The 20,462-nt window shown below is 42.4% G+C and overlaps 1 protein-coding gene across 9 annotated transcripts in view; it reads right to left on the bottom strand.

Annotated features, from left to right (window-relative positions):
• The window catches only part of stau2 (staufen double-stranded RNA binding protein 2), a 364,656-nt gene that overhangs the window by 169,385 nt on the left and 174,809 nt on the right, over positions 1-20,462 (bottom strand). For 8 of the 9 annotated variants that reach the window (XM_072253656.1, XM_072253677.1, XM_072253693.1 and 5 more), the window contains 2 exons: positions 18,720-18,827; positions 4,868-5,080 (listed from right to left, as the gene is read on the bottom strand). In XM_072253656.1, coding sequence (XP_072109757.1) covers positions 4,868-5,080; positions 18,720-18,827 — 321 coding nt within the window. The remainder of the gene's footprint in view (positions 1-4,867; positions 5,081-18,719; positions 18,828-20,462) is intronic. The other variant, XM_072253702.1, reaches the window with a different exon arrangement.

Below are 20,462 nucleotides of genomic sequence, written 5' to 3'. Positions count from 1 at the left end.
TGAATGGATATTACCTCTAGAGCACCCTCCTTGGCTGGCGTAAAACTGAAGGGCAGAATGAAAATGAAATTCAGCCCTTCAGCTCAGTTTATTGTGGAATCACCACTGGATTCAATCAGCAAGTCCTGTGGACACCTAATTTGCAGTGTGCTTCCAAATTCCACGTTACAGTCAAAAACTTCAGAGGGCTGCTAAACAACAGTGCATCAGACCCCAATAACTCAGAATCCTATAGGTTAAGGAGACTTGATCTCAGGCTGAAATGCCATTTTCTCTGGTATTCAATGGTTAGCACTTTCAGTTTTCACTCTTAGGCATAAAAACATTATTGTTAAACCAAAGCTCTTGAGAGTCATTGAGGGTCGCAAGTTAATTTTTCATTAAAGCAATTAAAAGTATCAGTAATTTGTCATATTTTGAGCGCCACATATATCCATAAGATAAGGATGCATAGAGTTGGGGGTGATGTATTAGCATGGATAGAGGATTGGTTAATAGAAAGCAGGGAGTTGGGATAAATGGGTGTTACTCTCGTTAGCAATCAGTGGTGAGTGATGTGCCACAGGAGTCGGTGCTGGGCCCGCAACTGTTCACAATATACATTAACAATCTGGAAGAGGGGACTGAGTGTAGTGTATCCAAGTTTGCTGATGATACTAAATTGAGTGGAAAAGCAAATTCTGCAGAAGATACAGAGAGTCTGCAGAGAGATATAGATAGGTTAAATGAGTGGGCAATGGTCTGGCAGATGGAGTACAATGTTGGTAAATGTGAGGTCATCCACTTTGGAAGGAAAAATGAAAGAGCAGTTTATCATCTAAATGGTAAAAATTGCAGCATGCTGCTGTGCAGAGGGACTTGGGAGTGCTTGTGCATGAACCACAAAAGGTTGGTTTGCAGGTGCAGCCAGCTATCAAGAAGGCAAATGGAATGTTGCCCTTCATTGCTAGAGAGATTGAATTTAACAGCAGGGAGGCTTTGCTGAAACTGTATAGGGTACTGGTGGGCCTCATCTGGAGTCCTGCAAGCAGTTCTGGTCTCCTTACTTGAGGAAGGATATATTGGCTTTGGAGGCAGTGCAGAGGAGGCTCACTAGGTTGATTTCAGAGATGAGAGGGTTAGACTATGAGGAGGGATTGAGTTGCCTGGGACTGTACTCACAGAATTCAGAAGAATGAGAGGAGATCTTACAGAAACATATAAAATTATGAAAGGGATAGGAAAGATAGAGGCAGGGAAGTTTTTTCCCCACTGGTAGGTGAGACTAGAGCTAGCAGACATAGCCTCAAGATTCAGGAGAGTAGGTTTAGGACAGAGAAGAGGAGGAACTGCTTTTCCCAGAGAGTGGTGAATCTGTGGAATTCTCTGCCTAATGAAGCAGTGGAGGCTACCTTAGTAAATATATTTAAGACAAGGTTGGATAGATTTTTGCACAGTAGGGGAATTAAGAGTTGTGCGGAAAAGACAGGCAGGTGGAGATGAGTCCATGGCCAGATCAGTGGAATGGCGGAACAGATTCGATGAGCCAGGTGGCCTATTCGTGCTCCTATTTCTTATGTTAGTTAGAGAACTAGAATACAAATAAAGGTGCACTAAAGCTTTGAAATGAGCATAGTTGTGGAGACAGCGAGAACATGTAAGAGAGCATGAGAAAAGAGAACTGGCTAATATTTTTAAAAAATTCACCTAACTTCCTTATCGCCAACTCAACCAACAAGTTAACCTTTAAGGAATCCTGCATGAGGACTCCCAAGTCCCTCTGCACCTCTGATTTTTGAATTTTCTGCCTGTATAGAAAACAGTCCTTTATTCCTTCTGCCAAAGAGCAGGACCATGCACTTCCCTACATTATATTCAATCAGCCACTTCTTTGCATATTCCCCCAATCTATCCAAGTCCTTCTGCAGACAGCTTGATTCCTCAACATTGGCTGCCCCTCCACCTATATTTGTACTGTCTGCAAACTTGGTCACGAAGTCATCAATTCCTTCATCCAAACCATTGACATACAATGTGAAAAGACGCGGCCCCAACACTGACCCCTGTGGTACATCACCAGCAGCCAAATGGAAAAGGCCATGCTTATTCCCACCCTCTGCCTTCTGCCAGTCATCCAATCTTCTAACCATGCCAATACATTTCCTGTAATACCATGGGCTCTTATTTTGATAAGCAGCCTCATGAGTGGGACCTTGTTGTAGGTCCTCTAAAAATCCAAATAAACAACATCCACTGACTCTCCTTTCTCTACCTTGCTTATTATTTCCTCAAAGAATTCCAAAAGACTTGTTAGCCAAGATTTCTGCTTTAGAAAAACATACTCACTTTGGCCTATTTTATCGTGTGCCTCCAAGTACCCTGAAACATAATTTTTAATAATGGACTCCACATCTTCTAAACCACTTAAGTCAGGTTAACTGGCCTATGATTTCCTTTCTTCTGCCTCTCTCCCTTCTTTAAGAGTGGAGTGGCATTTGCCATTTTCTAGTACTCAGGAGTCATTCCAGAATCTAGTTATTCTTGAAAGATAATTACTAATGCCTCCACAATCTCTTCAGTTACCTCTTTCAGAATCCTGAGGTGTAGACCATCTGGTCCAGGTGACTTATCTACCTTTAGACCTTTCAACTTTCCAAGCACCTTCTCCTCAGTACTCGCAACAACACTCACTTATTCTGTGTACTGCATACACCTTCAGACCTGTAATCATTACAAATTAGAGAAAATCTGCAGATGCTGGAAATCAAAGCAACACACACAAAATGCTGGAGGAACTCAGCAGGCCAGGCAGCATCTGTGGAAAGTAGTAAATAGTCGACATTTCGGGCCGAGTCCCTCATCAGTACTGGCACAAAGAGATGAGAAGTCAGTAAGAATGTGGAGGTAGGAGAGGAAGAAGTACAAGGTAGCAGGTGACGGATGAAACCAGGAGAGGGGGGCAGGGTGAAGCAAAGAGCTGAGAAGTCAATCGGTGACAGAGATGAGGGGCTGGAGAAGGGGAAATCTGACAGGAAAGGACTGAAGGCTATGGAAGAAGGGAAGGGGGAGAAGTACCAGAGGGAGAGTCAGGTAGGGAGAAAAAGTGAAAGGGAAATGGGAGCGGGGAATGGTTGGGGGCGGGGGGGGGAACAATTGCAAGAAGTTCAAGTAATCGATGTTCATGCCATCACATTGGAGGCTACCGAGACAAAGTACAAGGTATTGCCCGTCAGCAGTAGAGAAGGCCATGGACTGACATAACGGAATGGGAATGGCAAGTACAATTAAAACAGGTTGTCACTGGAAGATCCTGCTTTTTCTGGCAGACAAGAGTGCAGGTGCTCGGCGAAGCAGTCTCCCAATCTGTATCAGTTATCACTGATATACAGGAGGCCACACCAGGAACACTGGATACAGCAGAAGATGTCAACAGACTCGCAAGTGAAGTGTCGCCCCCACCTGCAAGGACTATTTGGGGCCCTGAATGGTAGTGAAGGAGGAGGTGTAGGGGCAGGTGTGGCACATGTTCTGCTTGCAAGGATCAGTACCAGGAGGGAGACCAGTGGGGAGGGATGAATGGACAAGAGAGTCGTATTGGGAGCAATCCCTGCAGAAAGCAGAAAGTAGGGTGAGGGGAGGATTGGGAAAGATGTACTTGGTGGTGGGATCCCACTGGAGATGGCGGAAGTTACGGAGAATTATGTACCGGACGCAGAGGTTGGTAGATGAGGACAAGAGGAATCCTATCGCTGGTGGGGTGGCAGGGTACTCTATTCATAACCCTTTTTGACTTTGACCCCCCACCCACACACTAACTCATCCCACTGACTGAAATTATGTCCAATCATTTGCCTGTTCTTCCTCAGTTTGACTACACATTACATCCACTTGTACACCAAGGGCCCGTCCTCAGTCCCATCACTCTGTCCCCCCATCCCCCTGCCAAATTACCCTCATTGGTGTGTGGCAAAGGCCGCAATCCAGAGATTACTACCTTGGAGGTCCTGCTTTTCAGCTTTTTGCCCAACTCCTTATATTCTCTCTTCAAGACCGCCTCCTTTTTCCTACCTATGTTGTTGGTACTAATAAGCACTACAACTGCTGGCTGTTCACCCTCCACCTTCAAAATGCTGTGGACCCAAACCAAGACATCCCTGACCCTGGCACCTGGGACGCATCAGACCATCCGGGTGTTTCTTTCAATTCAGTTCAAGTTTAATTATCATTCAAGCCATACATAGATACAGCTGAGCAAGACAGCGTCCCTCTGGGGCCAAGGTGTAAAACATTCAAGATAGCAAGGAAACGTTCAAAAATAGCGAGCAACATAATCAAAATAGTGAGCAAAGAAGCATATTCACTCAACAAAAAAGCTATATATAGTCCAAGACCCTGAGCGACAATGTCCAGCAATCGATGGTACAGTCCCCTAGCACACAATCCAGCCAGTCACTCTGCTGCTCAAACACAGGATTCAGATCCACTGAAATTGCTTTCCGCTCCTAATTATGGAATCCTCCATTCCACTTCTCTCACTCCCGCTTGCCTTCTGAGCCACAGTGCCAGACTCCGTGCCGGTGACCTGATCACTGCGGCTTCTCCCTGGTAGGTTGCCCCCTCAACAGTATCCAAAGCAGTATACTTATTATTGAGGGGAACGGCCACAGGGGTACTTTACACTGGCTGCCTATTTCCTTTCGCTCTCCTGGACAGTCACCCAAGTACCTGCCTCCTGCATCTCAGGGCTGACTCCCTCCTTGCAGCGCCTACTTATCCCTTCTCATTTTCACATATGAGCTGAAGGTCATCCAGCTGCAGCTCCAGTTTAAAAAACTTGAAGTTCCTTCTGTTTCAACAAAAACATAATTTACTGCATGAGTACTCTTACCTTTAGTATAGATTTTGGGCGCTTTTTATAATGAGTTTTAGGTTTCTCTATAATTGGTAAGGGAGGAAGTTTCTTCAGTTCTTGAAGAACAATTATTGCTGCTCGTTTTTTGGAAAGCTTTTTACTGTTGCCTTCCCCTTCTGCAGTAAACTCTCCTACTGCAACGCGCGTAACAAAGCTCTTCATGTGAGGAGGCCCACTTTCTCTGGTTACCTGTCACCAAGGACAGAATCAGAATCAGATTTAATATTACTGGCATATGTCGTCAAATATATTACTTTGTGGCAGCAGTAGACTACAACACATAATAAAAATTATAAATTACAATAAGAATTTTTAAAAATTAAATAAGTAAAGCAAAAGGTGGTCAAAAGAAAAATCAATTCTTGAGACACATCAAAATGAGAAACTAAATTAAACCTTCTAAGCACTTTTGTTTTCTTTTTATCCAGGGGTGATACAAAAACATCATTATTCACTATGTCATCCTGTGTGCCTCTGTGCCTGTCCGTGTGTGTCAGTGCCTGTGCCTGTTTGTGTGTGCCTGTGTGTGGTAGTGGGAAGGAGGAGATGGGATCCTCTCCTGCCATCTTAGGCAACTATACATTGACAGAAGCCTCCAGACACCTGACAAAGCAACCAAAGAGGAACAAACAAAATGCTGGAGGACTTCAGAAGGTCAGGTAGCATCTGTGGAGAGAAATGGACCGCATCCAGATCAAGAGCCTTGACCCAAAATACTGGTCACACAGATCCTGCTTGACCTGCTGAGTTCCTGCAACATCTTGTGTGTTGCTACAGATTCCAGCATCTGTACCTCACGTGTCACAAAGCTCTGCAAGAAAAGAAAATGCCAGATCCTGAGAGACGGCTCCCCAAGCAGACTGCCAAAATCATTTGCCACAATGGCTCATCAACAGAACTCTCACGCACTAAGACCTTACTTGGATTGCAGTGCGAAGAATCTTCACTGTAAGATCCTTCAGAGTTTCGATGTCTGGATCTATCTGGAGAGTGGATGACACCACCATCCAGCTTCTGCTGCAGTGAGTGTTAACCTAGGTCAAGAAAAGGATCAGATGGTCTTTGCTGAGATTCGTCCCGTTCAGCTGCACCGCGTTTTATGTGTTGTTTCCAGGAATACAAATGTGAAAAGCATCGACTGCTGCTGAGATATCATGAGCTTGGTGAAAGACACATAATGGCCTGTTTAAAACTTGCAGGTATTCAAGGAACTATCTATTAATAAATGCAGCAAAATGGTGCAGATCCATGGGATTCACTGATGCTCAGTGCCTCTGCTGCTACAAAGATACTGTGGGGAAACACTGCAGCATAGAGCCCCCAGTTCGGTACCACTGAACACTATGAAGGCCTAGGTCCTACGTAATATCCTTTCAAATCAATTGTACACTTGGAACTGAAAAATTGATGCCATGCTGACACCATGTACTTATTGTAAGCAAATGTTCAAAGTTCAAAGTAAATTTATCATGAAAGTAAGTGTATGTCACCATATAGCAACCCTCAAGATTCATGTTCCTTCAGGCATTCAGAACAAAACAAAATGCAATAGAATCAATGAAAAACCACACACAAATTGTGACAAACAACCAATGAGAAAAGACGAGAATCTAAGCAAGCAAGCATATCTAATTGGAGTTGTAGAATCATTGAAAGTGAGCCCATAGGTTGTGGAATCAGTTTGGAGTTGACATGAAGTTATCTACACTGTTTCAAGAGGCTGATGGTTGAAGGGTAATAACCGTTTTTGGACATGGCTGTGTGGGACCCAAGGGTCCTGTACCTCCTTCCCAATGGTAGCTGCGAGAAGACAGCTTTGCCTGGATGGTGGTGGTCCTTGATGATGGATGCTGCTTTTTTGCAGCAGCTCTCCTTGTCAATGTACTCAATGGTGGGGAGGGCTTTGTCTGTGATAGACTGGGCTGTATTAAAGACTTTTCCATTCCTAGGCTTTAGGGTTTCCAGACCAGGCCATGATGCAACAGGTCAGGATACTCTCCATTGTGTATCTTACAGAAGTTTATCAAAGTTTTAGATGCTGTGCCAATTCTGCACAAACATTTAAGAAAGTAGTGGCACTGTTGCTTCGTTATAATGATGTCCTTGAGCTGGCTGTGCTCCAGATGAGACCACCATCCATCTTCTTTAGGAGTGCGTGTTTAGCAAGAATGTGATTTCAAAGGCCACCTCAGCAGTGGTCTTTACTGAGGTTCACCCGAGCAGCAGCGTAACACAGCACTCTCTCATCAGTATTAAAAGAGTAACTGTACACTCGGGAAATAAAGTACATTTTAGGGCAGAAAACTTGAAAGCATTGATCCTCCATTTATGGAAGCAATATCCCGCTGGAATTTCTGACTGCATCAGAATCAGCAGGGAGTTATTTACAATACTAGCAGACTGAAGAGCCAGGATAAAGGGCTCCAGCTTTACACTTCCCCTGGCAAAAATCCAAACTGAATTTATCTGTACTACATCTACAGAAAGAATAAATTAAGCCCTCATTATCCATCCCTCCTTTTCTGTACTTGCTACAACAAAGCATTAGTGGAAGTTTCAATCGGGGAAAAAAACTGAGCTTTCAAATGTGACTTCAAATATGCGTACATTATTGTCAGGGCATGAGAAGAGCAAGGATTTTAACAAAGGTCAGTATGTTTTTATAATGCATCTCCAAATAATTTCTTTAATTGGTTCTCTGAGCATCTGGTTCTGAATCACGACAGTTGGGTTACATTACCTCAGTAAAGTTTAGATTTGCAGCCCTTCACTAAAAGCTGATTATTTCCAGCCAAAGAGCTTGCTCGGTATGTATGTTCTACACATAGACTATCATTGTGGCAAATGATTTTGTGATGTTATTTAATGAGCTGCTTCATATTACAACACTATAAAATTTAAACATTTTTGACTGAATTAAAGTTCACTTCAATTGGTTGCAAGATGACACCATAAAATTAGTGCCAAATCTGCTCCCATCTCTTATTTGTATACTAGATTCCATGACATTTGGGGGGGGGGGGCAACAAAGAAATAGAATTTGAGACTATCACAGAATTAAGAAATTGTAGTAAAAGTAACACAATAATCTGGGAGAACCTACTGCTATTCTATTGATATTCTTATTTCTATTGCCATACAAATACTATAGCAAATAATGTAAACTTTTACTGGTGTAAAGTGAACCAGTTTCTCTTCCTGCAGTATTATTTGAGGACTATATTATATATTCCTTTTCAGCATTTAGAATGCTGATATAATCAGACACCTGTGGTAATCTTATAAAAGCCCTGAAAACCATATAGTTAGTGAAGGGAAAAGACAAAGCAGCAATAACAGAACTAGTGTCTCCTTGTGTTAAAATTCTATTGAAAGGTACTTCTATTCATGCACTGGGTGTGGTATCACCGGTAATACCCATCCCCAACTGTCCTTGAGGTGAAGGGAGCCAGATTCTGCACAGTTGCAATCCTTACAATGAAAACTGAGCCATGCCACAAGGATCTGGCCCACTATTGATGAAGAAACAAAAATATAATTCTTAGGATAGTTTGTTACTAGGAGGAACTTGAACGTAATTGCTGGCCAATATTTATGTTGCTCTAGCCTTGGCATTACTATTTATTATGGCTAACTTTGAATATTTTCTTTATTGTAAATCAATATGCATCTATATAAAGCACAATCTAAGGAGTTACAAACAATAGCAAACACAGTACAATTGTTGATGAACGTTCCTGCTCCTGACATTATCATGGAAGGAGTTTTGGTGCTAAAACAGTAATATTCCCCTTTGGAACTTTAGCATCAAAAGCCTGAAGCTGAAGTAGTAAGAAGCGGTCAAAAGGTAGTTTCTGATCGCATTATCAATTTCACCTTGGATCAATCTAAAGATTAGGTTTACTTGTCACATATACACTGAAACTTCGAATGAAATGTGCTGTTTATGTCAATGATCAGCACAGTCCGAGGATGTGCTGGGGGTAGCCCACAAATGTTGCCATGTTTCCAGCACCAATATTGCATGCCCAATAACTTACTAACCCTAACCCATATGTCTTTGGAATGTGGGAGGAAACTGGAGCACCCAGAGGAAACCGGAGCACCCAGAGGAAACCCACGTGCTCACGGGCAGAATGTATAAACTCCTTACGGACAGCAGTGGGAACTGAACTCGGCTCACTGGCATTGTAATGCGTTATGCTAACCACTACACTACCCCAACCACACCTCCCTCAACTTGAAATGACTGAAAATAGACTGTTGGTGCAGTAATTGGGCAGGAAAGAGTTTTTTTGGCGTAAAGCACATTTCTAGGCTATTTATCACTTCACCAGTTGGATACCAATGTTATAGCTATCGTGGAAGGGCACGGCTGATTCAGCAGCAGACTTCAGCACAACAGCAGGGATACTGCCTGGCCCAATTGCCTTTGTTACGTCCGGTGTGTTCAGCTACTTCTATCATATGGAATGGAACGAATTGAATTGGATGGAGACCAAATTTTGTGATGCGCAGGATTTTCAAGGGAAGACAGATGAATCGACAGCTTGACACTTATGGTTGCAAATGTTTCACCCTTGCCTTTTGCATTTTCATGCTTGAGTTCTGTTTCATAGTTTAATTTTCAACCACCGTTCACGCGTAGATATGTTTAATCTGACTTAACCATTGCAGAAGAGCTTAGCTGTGATAGTTGACAGTCTGTAGCCTCACCAGGTGGGTATTGCTGCTCTTCTGCATTGTTCACATAATCACCACTGGTTGAACAGTTTCCCGTTCCTTCTGACAATTAACACCAGCCTCTCACAGGGTGCTTATTGGAGATAACATGCAACATTGCAGTGAAAAAGATTTAAGAAGAGGAGTTGGGCTAATGATGCAGCCTTTTTTGACACAAATGCTCACTAAGAATGGATCGGTTTTATATACACTGATCAATATCATAAAGCAAGTAGAAACTGGAGATCAATTTCTGTGGGCAGCGAAACTTCAGCAGTCCGTTCCCATTCAGATTGATGCATTAAACAGTAAAGGCAATAAATGCAACTTGCAGTGGCTGATACAGCTCTCAGCACTTTTCTTGAAGTTGTGTGGTGAAGATCATGACCACTAGGTCTCTGGATGGAAATCACAGTGATTCCAGGAGTTACCTGTCAAGCACTGGAGGAGATGGCTGTGGAGGAAGCTTGGACTGTTGCACCAGCTACCACATGAACTTCACAGAGCAAGATCTTGATCGACAGCATGGGGGGGGATAAAGACAACTGGAGACCAGTCTCTCCTGTATGGATATTTATACCTACATATAGGTCAGCACAAGTGTAGGTGGCTGCCCGATGTACACATACATGCATGCATTGTGGGTTTAAACACTGTGGCTTCTCACATCCTGCTCGCCTGCACACCTTGCTACCGACCAGGTGCAAGGGGTTCTGTACGGACACCTATGTATATGACCTCTGCTTTCAGCTATCCATCCTCCCTCTGGAACTGGATCCTTGACCTCCTCGCCAGGAGACCACAGTCAGCACGGATTGGAAATAACACCTCCTCTTTGCTTATGATTAACACCGGCACACTTAGCCCACTGCCCTACTCTCTCTACACCCATCAGTCTGACTAGGCACAGTTCAAAAGCCATCTATAAATTTGCCAATTACACAACTATTGTTGGAAGAATAACACACGCAAAATAATGGAGGAACTCAGCAGATCAGGCAGCATCTATGGAAATGAATAAACAGTTGACATTTTGGCCCGAGACCCTTTCTCAGGATTGGAATGGAAGAGGGAATACGCCAGATTAAAAAGGTGAGGGGAGGGGATGGAGAGCTAGAAGGTGATAGGTAAAGCCATGTGGGTAGGAAAGATAAAAGGCTAGAGAGGAAGGAATCCAATAGATTAGATTAGATTCAACTTTATTGTCATTGTGCTGAATGCAGTTAGTATCTAACCAGAAGTACAAAGAATAGTGTTATTTACAAAATAACTGCGAATAAAAAGTAAGTGCTACAGCACACAAATAGAAAAGTACTGACACAGTACAATATGGGTGCAATACTGCTTAGCGCTGTGATGTGAGGTTCAGCAGGGTCACAGCCTCAGGGAAGAAGCTCTTCCTGTGCCTGCTGGTGTGGGAGCGGAGGCTCTTGTAGCGCCTACTGGATGGGAGGAAAGTAAAAAGTCCATGGTTAGGGCGAGATGTATCCTTGACAATGCTTTTCGCCCTGCCCAGGCAGCGTTTATGGTAGATGTTCTCAATGGTGGGCAATTGGGTGCCGATAATCCACTGGGCAGTTTTCACCACACGCTGGAGAGCTTTACGGTCTGATACGGGACAATTGCCATACCACACTGAGATGCAGTTGGTGAGTATGCTCTCAATGGTACAGCAGTACACGTCCGTCAGTATCCTGGGACAGAGGTGAGCTTTCTTGATGCTCCGCAGGAAATAAAGGCGCTGTTGTACCTTTTTGATCAGGATGAAGGAGTTCAGGGACCAGGTGAGATCCTTGAAAATGTGAACACCAAAGAATCTGAAGCTTGATACACGCTCCACTACAGCTCCGTTGATGTAGATGGGGACGTGAGTGTGGCTTCTAGCATGCCTGAAGTCCACAATGATCTCCTTGGTCTTCTGGGTGTTAAGGCCAGGTTGTTGTCGGCACACCATGCAGCCAGGTGCTGGACCTCGTCCCTGTAGGCTGTCTCGTCATCCCCTCTGATCAGGCCAACCACTGTGGTGTCGTCTGCGAACTTGGTTATGGAGTTAAAACCATGTACAGGAACGCAGTCATAGGTGAAAAAGGAGTACAGAAGAGAGCTCAGCACACAGCCTTGAGGCATGCCGGTGTTCAGGGTGAGAGTGGAGGAGAGGTTGTTTAACTTAACTGATTGGGGTCTGTTAGTCAGAAAGTCCAAGGTCTGATTGCAGAGGGATGAGCTGATACCAAGCTGACAAAGTTTGGTGATCAGCTTGGAGGGGATCACAGTATTGAATGCCGAACTAAAGTCAATGAACAGCATTCTGACATAAGAGTTGGGGCTGTTCAGGTGGGTCAGGGCAGAGTGAAGTGCCGTGGAGATGGCGTCCTCTGTTGACCTGTTGGTGTGATAGGCAAATTGATGGGGTCCAGGGTAGTGGGCAGACAGGATTTCAGATGTGATAGAACCAGTCTCTGAAAGCACTTTGCAATGATGGGGGTGAGTGCAACTGGGCAGAAGTCATTCAGGTCCGTGGCAGTGGAATGCTTCGGCACTGGCACGATGGTGGCAATCATGAAGCTTGTGGGGACAACTGCCTGGGCCAGGGAAAGATTAAAAATGTCCATGAAGACATTTTTAATAGGAGAGCAGTGCGGGCGCAGGAGAAAGGGAGGGAGGAGGAGACAAAGGGGGAGGTGATAGGCATGTGAGAAGAGGTAAGGGGCCAGAGTGGGGAATACAAGAAGGAGGGGGATAACTTTTTTTTTAAATGTTGGAGCAGGAATGAGAATTGGAATTAAAACATTTGGCCACTGGGAAGTTCTGCTTTAGGTGGATGGAGCTCAGGTGCTTGATGAAATAGTCCCCCAATTTACGACAGATCTCAGCATTGTAGAGAAGACTGCACCAGACACAATAGACGATCCCAGCAGATTTGCAGGTGAAGGGTTGCCTCACCTAAAATGACTGGAGCCATGAATGGAGGTGAGGGAGGAGGTGAATGGGCAGGTGTATTGTTTGCAGTATTTCAGATGGTAACCAGGTGGTCTACAGGAGTGAGACAGATCAATGACTTAAGTGATGTCACAACAACCTTGCACCAAGGAATTGATTGTGGATTTCAAGAAAGGGAAGCCAAGGGAACACACATCAGTCTTCACTGAGGGATCAGCAGTGGAAAGAGTGAACAGTTTCAAGTTCCTTGGTGGCAACATCTATCTTGTGCCCAATATATTAATGCAATTATAAAGAAAGAATGACAGAAGATATATTTCATTAGGAGTTTGAAAAGACTTAGTATGTCATGAAAGACTCTTGCAAATTTCTACAGTTGTACCTTGGAGGGCATCCTAACTGGTTGCATTACCGTTTGGTATAGGATCGGAAAAAGCTGCAAAAAGTTATAAACTCAGCCAGCTCCCTAATGGGCACTAGCCTCTCCAGCATCAAGGAAATTTTCAAAAGGTGATGCCTCAAAAGGTGGCATCCATTATTAAGGAACCCCATCACCCAGGACATGCCTTCTTCTCATTGCTACCATCATGGTGGTAGTACAGCAGCATGAAGACATACTCATGTTTCAGGAGCACCTTCTTCCCCTCCATCAGATTTCTGAATGGACAATAAATCCATGTACTCTACCTCACCATGTTTTCGTTGTTCACTCTCTCCTTACACTTATTTAATTTACATATTTCTTATTGTAATTTAGTTTTTTTTCACATATTGCAATGTACTGCTCCTGCAAAACAACAAATTTCATGACATAAGACATTTCAGTGATATTAAACTGAATCTTATTCTGAACTGCCTGCACAAAGCTCCAGCTACATACCTCATCACATTGGTCCCCAGAACCTGATTCTCCTGCCCCACCACATCTAACCGCAACAACCCACAGCCTCCAGATCCATCTGCACACTTAATGACTGGTCTCCATACTGAACTCATCTGCACAATCAACTGTACCAGCCGAAAACACTCAGCTGGAAATGTTCCTAGTTCAGTTCTGTGTTGCAATAAATTTGTGGCAGTCTGACAAAAGTTAAGTAGTATTGTTTTGCTCCCAAGCATATTATCTAACACAAATACAACATAAGCCTCGTGACCAAGCTTTCCCAAGATTACACTTCTGGCAGAAATTTCTTCCAACAAGGATTAATTACAGAGTTATACATACGGCGTGTCACAATTAATCTAACTGTTACAATATGGTACTTTAATTTCTACTCCTGTAAACTCCAGGTCACCACCACTTTCTGTGAAAGGATTTTTCTCCATTTCCCTCCTAATGTTTCTACTAATTAATTTAAAATCTATAAATCCTTAGATTTTGACTCCTCTGCAAAGATAAACAGGTCCAACTTCTCTTTTATGTATCCTAGCCTATCAAAATTTTATCCATTTAAATTAAGTCTCCCCTCAACCTTTTCTGTTTGAAAGAAAACAACATTAACTCATCCGATCTTTCCTCAAAGCAATAACTTTACACTCCTAGCAGCAGCTTTGTAAATCTCCTCCATTGCCTCTCTGTTGACATCTCATCTTCTCTGCAGTGCTCAAGCTGCAACCTTACCTGTGTAATGTACAGTACTAGCAAAACATCACTGCGTTTAAATTCTAACCCTTGCATAATGAACGATAGCAATTCGTGTGCTTTTTTAAAATCAACTTGTCAGCCAGTTCTTCTGCTGTAAGTGATCTGAGCATAAACACTGCAAGATTTCTCTGTTCCTCTACACACACTCAATTTCCTGCCATTTATTGCAATCTGAAATATGAAAGGATGTAAGTTTACCATTTTATTTTATTGCTCCTTTTTATCTGCCTTTAGTTTGTTGAATAGTTGTGGAAATATTTTTGCTTGCATCTTATTGTTTGCATATGACCTATCAGCATGCCTTGTGCTTCCTTTTACCACTCTCCTTCCCTTTGTCTAGGCATATTTTTTATATGGTTCTTGTTCACAGAAACTTTGTACACTGATTTCAGCAACCCACAATTAACCCCCGAGTAAGCCATTTAAACTTATTCCAAATCTTTTGTCATTCTGGAATTAATTGTAGGTTTTTCGTATCTTTTGGTTCTAACAATTTAAAGTTTGTAATGTTGTTTATCCCCAGACCTTCAATCTGCAGGCCCTCTCTTGCTGACCTTTTAATTCTCTTCAGCTACATGGCTGCTCTTTCTCTTCAAAGGTTTTCACAGAAACAAAGTCTGAGTGCTTTTAATCCTTCCATTAATTTCTTCAGTTCCTGCTCAATAGCCATTTCTCCCCATTGTAAAGTATTCAGAGACATTTATAAGTTATTAAATACTTCATAAGCACTCATTGTCTTGAATTTCCCTAACTGTTACATTTCTGACGAAGTGAACTCTGCCCTTCAATGGTCAAGGTTAATTGTATGTACTTTGCTGATCAGGTGACTGAGCAAAGTGCTGATTTCAACAGGTTATTCGTGTTAACTGAAAGACTTAAGTAGGAAAAAATGCAAAGAGGATTTGCAATGAAAGTTTCCTTTTGTTATTCTTTCCCTTAGAAGAAATCAGCTGTAATAAAAGGAGTACCAAAATTAGTGCAGCATTGCGTTCTTATCCACTGATTGTTTTAACTGTTTCTCTCTTCTGTAGTACTTAGTTTTTTTTCCCGATTAATCAGCTTTACACCACTTTAAGTGGGTGGGTAGCATTAATGCCACTGGGATCAGTGTTATAGAAAGGTCTCAGCCCGAAAGGCCAACTGCTTATTCCTCTTCATAGATACTGCATGACCTGCTGAGTTCCTTCAGCATTTTGTGTGTGTTGTTCCGCATTTCCAGCATCTGCAGAATCTCTTGTGTTTACAATGTTATTGTAAATGTGGCATGTGTTAAAGCGGCATTTCAATACACCGCAACCCAAAACATTCTGCTGTTGTTTGCGGAATTCAGTGTTCCAATTACAAATGTCAGTCAACTCCGTTTTGTTCAGTTAGATGATTACCAGTAGAGATAAAGTCTATGATCTTGGATTCTTGACCTCACAGTCTACCTTGCTAGGATAGAGACAGAGTCATAGAACACTAGAAACATGATCCAAATTTCTCTTAAACATTGACCCTGCATCCACCTGTTCCACTGGCAGCTCGTTCCACACTCTCACCACCCCGAGTGAAGAAATTCCCCCTCATGTTCCCCTTAAATATTTCACCTTTCACTCTTCACCTATAACCTCTAATTCTAGTCATACCCAACCTCAGTGGAAAAGTTTGCTTGCATCCATATCCCTCATAATTTCGTCTACCTCTGTCAAAACTCCCCTCATTCGCCCACACTCTAGGGAATAAAGTCCTAACTTAATTCAACTTCTCCCTGTCACTCAGGTCCCAGCAACATCCTTGTAAATTTTCTCGGCATTCTTTCAATCTTATTGCTATCTTTCCTATGAGTAGGTGATTAGAACTGTGCACGATCCTACAAATTAGGCCTCACCAACACCTTCAGCATAACATCCCAACTCCTGTACTCAACTTACTGTTCAGCCACACTGCATTTTCTCTTTTAACTGTTACTCTTAATTCTGCATTTTTATTGCTTCATAACATTACACTGTGTAATGATATAATCTGAATGAACAGTATGCAAGATAAGCTTTTCACTGTATCTCAGTTCATGTGATAATAATAAACCAATTCCAGACATCCCACCCTGCAAAAACTCATTTCAGGGAGGTAGCACCATCAATTTGCGGGAGACTTCCCGGAGAGGTGGGATGTCTGCAATAGAGTAGCTCCTTAGCAGCTAGCCAGCTAGCTTAAATAACGTTAGCTATGCTAATGAATGAATGACACCTGTTAAACTCACCTCAACATGTCTTTTACAGTCTTAACCCACCATGGGCAATAGAAAAGTCACTGTTGCAAACAGCGCAGCGAGCAACACTCATTATTTTTGACCCTTATTAGGCAGGGGTACACTTTAGTGTAGTCTGGGGTGACGTACGTTTTATTTTTTTTGGAACACTCTGCAATGGCGCGCTCTCGCTCGCGCTCACTCACTCTCTCTCGTGCTCTCGCTTGCTTTCTCGCTCGCACGCTCGCGTGCCTTCGCTCTCTCTCTCGTGGTTGCTCTCGCGCTCCCTCTTGCTTTTCTCTCGCTCGCTCTCAAAAAAATTGATTTCTGTGATATTGTATATAATTTGTGGGTATCAGGGAGCCACTATTAATATGCGGGAGACTCCCGGAAGTTCCAGGAGAGGTGGGATGTCTGCACTTCCAACTGTGAAATGCAATACTTGAAAATCCAACTTTCTGCATACACATCTGAGCTAGGGCATGATCTGCAATAGTTTAAGCTCCTCCGAATTGTAGTCATCAGTGACTCGAAACAATGCATGAGGGAAACGCAGAAGACAAAAGACATGAATAGCAGCCGTCAAGTTAAGTTGAAAAGCACAATAACTGCAGATGTTAAAAATCTAAAATAAAAATGGAAATACACAGCAGGTCAGGCTGCATCTATGGGATGAAAGGTAAGCTAACATTTCAGGTCGACCTTTCATTAACATTAACTCTTGTTTCTTTCTGCAGATATGGTCTGACCTGCTAAGTATTCCCAACATTCTCTCTTTATATTAGTCAAGCTAAGGTTGCTTGACCTGCTCATTACGTACACAATTACATTACACATACTGTTGACACTGGCAATGTGCAGATGTGTTATCTAACATGCAGCTGCCTGATATTGGCTACCATGTACATCAGGCAGCCATACTGAGGCTCTATTAATCTTCAGTGCTGCCTCCTCTTCAGTTACTATCTACAAGATTAGTAAAGTTGTTCCTCTACTTCTTTGCCCCCTTGTCCTGCAAGGACAGGGAGAGATCCATGAGGGAGAATAATGTTAGTTTTCACAGGTTGGTTGGGGAGAACTTCAAGGTGATTCTGAGGAAGCAGCCTCCCACACTAAGGACGAGCATTCTTATTCATGGTGCTTGGATAGATGCAGATTTGAGGAAGTGCAGAGACAGAAAGAGATGGTACTTTGTAAGGAAAACTGGTGTGGGATGTGTGTAAAGAACAGGAATTCTGCAGATGCTGGAAATTCAAGCAACACACATAAAAGTTGCTGGTGAACGCAGCAGGCCAGGCAGCATCTCTAGGAAGAGGTGCAGTCGACGTTTCAGGCCGAGACCCTTCGTCAGGACTAACTGAAGGAAGAGTGAGTAAGGGATTTGAAAGTTGGAGGGATGTGAGTGTCACATTGTAAGGACACTAATGCTGCCTCTATTCCTGTCTGTTTCTACGTGCAGTGAATCCTGCTGATCAATCATGCCTCCAGTCATATCTTCCCAGTGTCCCTACAGACTTCTTCCTTTCACAGTTGGAAGAAAGTCCTAACAAATCTCAAAACCATATCTGGGGAGGTACTGGAAAAGAGAGGGTTGACTTCTTTCCACAGTAAAAATTCTTCTTTACAGCTCTTAATGTTTCCGCTCACTTACAAAAAGGAAGATATTTCATACACTGAAAATGAACAGATGACAGAAATGTTCAGCCAGAAGGCAACATACCTGGTGAACTGTTTTGATGGAAGGTCACTGGCCTGAAATGATTTATGCACAGATTCTAAATGGCTTCTTCAATGTTTCCAAGATTGTCTATTTCTGTTTCAAATTAAATGCTGGCTGTGCCTCTTAAATATTTAGTTTGTTGGATGTGAACTATCATCATGCATGCTGATATTCGCTGTTCAGGAACCAGAATCAGGTTTAATATCACCAGCATGTGTCGTGAAATTTGAATCCCAAGAATTAGATGTTAATAAAGAGAATATCTTAATTCAGTTGCTCAGATAAGTTAGCAGAGGGACTGATATTCATATGGATATTTAACAAAATGTGCTTTTGATGGCAGTTTGGGGATTTTGTCCTCAACTTTGGTGGATGCCAGATGCAAAGTGTCACTGATAACAAAAAGCAGAAGTGACTTAGTAGTATAGGTCAAGGAGCTCTGTAAGATTTACATCGTCATAATAATTATTTTTCATTGGAACATCATCATCCAATTTTTGCACAAGCTGATCAGATACATTTTCCTCTGATGGGGAAGAATGTCATTCTATTTTTAGATATAAACACCTACCTCAAAATTGACTGGCAAGTTTCGCTTCAAAGCAATCTCAAACACCAAGCTGATTTCAGACTTGTTTATATCTGTGTCCTCTTCTCCTTCTTTTGAAATTTCATCAGTCTACAATATGAGAAAACAAAAAAAGTTATATCATTGTTTCCTGTGCTCTTAAAAAATTATGAGGGTAAAATTTGCTTGGTGTAAATGACTGGTGATGCAAACCAAAATTTCACACCACTGCCCCCCACTGACATCCTGTTAAATTCCAGCTTTTGCTGATTCAAATATGCAAGTTACTAATATAAAGAAAAAATCCTGAGAACACTACAGAAATAATTAAGTTGGGCCTTTATTACCTTCCTGTGTGCGCTCAATAAGTAGATCCCAACATTTCTGAAAATGTTGAATGCGATTTTCTAATCCAACCAGATACACTAGTGTGGAACTAAGTATGTGCTGTACTGACAGTGTCAATATCATTTTAAATTAACACACAGGATGTTATACAGGAGTCTGCATTTGAATCTAGTCAACATTTCTAATATGAACAGGAATTATGATTACTTTGTAACAGTCAAAACAAAAAGGACATTACAAACAAGTAGGTCATACTGTTCTTCCAATACCGTTTCACAAAATCATGCCTGAATCACAACCAAGAGAAAACCTGCAGATACTGGAAATCCGCACAACACACACACAAAATGCTGGAGGAACTCAGCAGGCCAGGCAGCATCTATGGGGGAAAATCGTTTCCGCAGATGCTGCCTAGCCTGCTGAGTTCCTCCAGCATTTTGTGTGTGTTGCACTGCTTGTGTCAACTCGTTTCCTGCTTAACTCTCATGCCCCCTCTTTTGCCATTAGTCCTAAAATTTATCTCAGTCTTGAAATGATTTAACTCAGCATCATAGCTCTTCAGAATAAAAAAAATCTGAAGATTCACGACTCCCAGAGAAGAAATTTTGTGAAGCTTCAGTCTTAAACATCTCTATCCTGAGATTATGCCCCCTAACTGCAAGTTTACCTCCTTCCAAGGAAAGGACCATTACAGCATCTAACATGTTAAGCCACCTCAGAATCTTATGTTTTTTAAAGACCCTATTTTATTCTTCTAAAGAGTGAATATTAAATATTAGCTTTATTTGTCGCATGCACGTTGAAACACAGTGATATGCGTCATCTGTGTCAAATCAAATCATCAAGGACTGTGCTAGGCTTCCCAAAACTCACTAACCCTAACCCAGATATCTGTGGAATGTGGAAGGAAACCAGGGCACCCAGAGGAAACATGTGCAGTCAAGAGGAGAACGTACAGACACCTCACAGAAAGCAGCAGCAGGAACTATAATGGGTGTTACACTAACTGGTACACTGCCATGCTGCCTAATTGAGCCTTAAGTAAGGTCAATTGTTCTTCTTAGCAACTCTTTCAACTCAAATTTATTGAGCCAAGAAAAGTACATCTCTCATTAAATGTCCTTGAACTTAATCAATCATAGCTGGACAAAGGCTTTCTCATTTTTGAGCTCCATTCCTCACAAAATGGCCAGCATTCCATTTGCTGTCCTTAGCTCTATGCCAATTTGGTATTTCTTACACCAGGATAATCCAGCTCCCTCTACATACTCACATTCATTAGTTAAAGACTATTAGTTAAATATTATACAGCTTCTTCATTCCTTTTGAGATATAGTTACAGCTATAGAAGACCTTGGTCAGACCCCACCTGGAATACTGTGTTCAGATCGGGTCACC

The sequence above is a fragment of the Mobula birostris genome, chromosome 1 (assembly GCF_030028105.1).
Source record: "Mobula birostris isolate sMobBir1 chromosome 1, sMobBir1.hap1, whole genome shotgun sequence".
Lineage (NCBI taxonomy): Eukaryota > Metazoa > Chordata > Chondrichthyes > Myliobatiformes > Myliobatidae > Mobula > Mobula birostris.
Note: the sequence above shows the minus strand (reverse complement) of the source record. Positions and strands in the feature narration are given on the sequence as shown.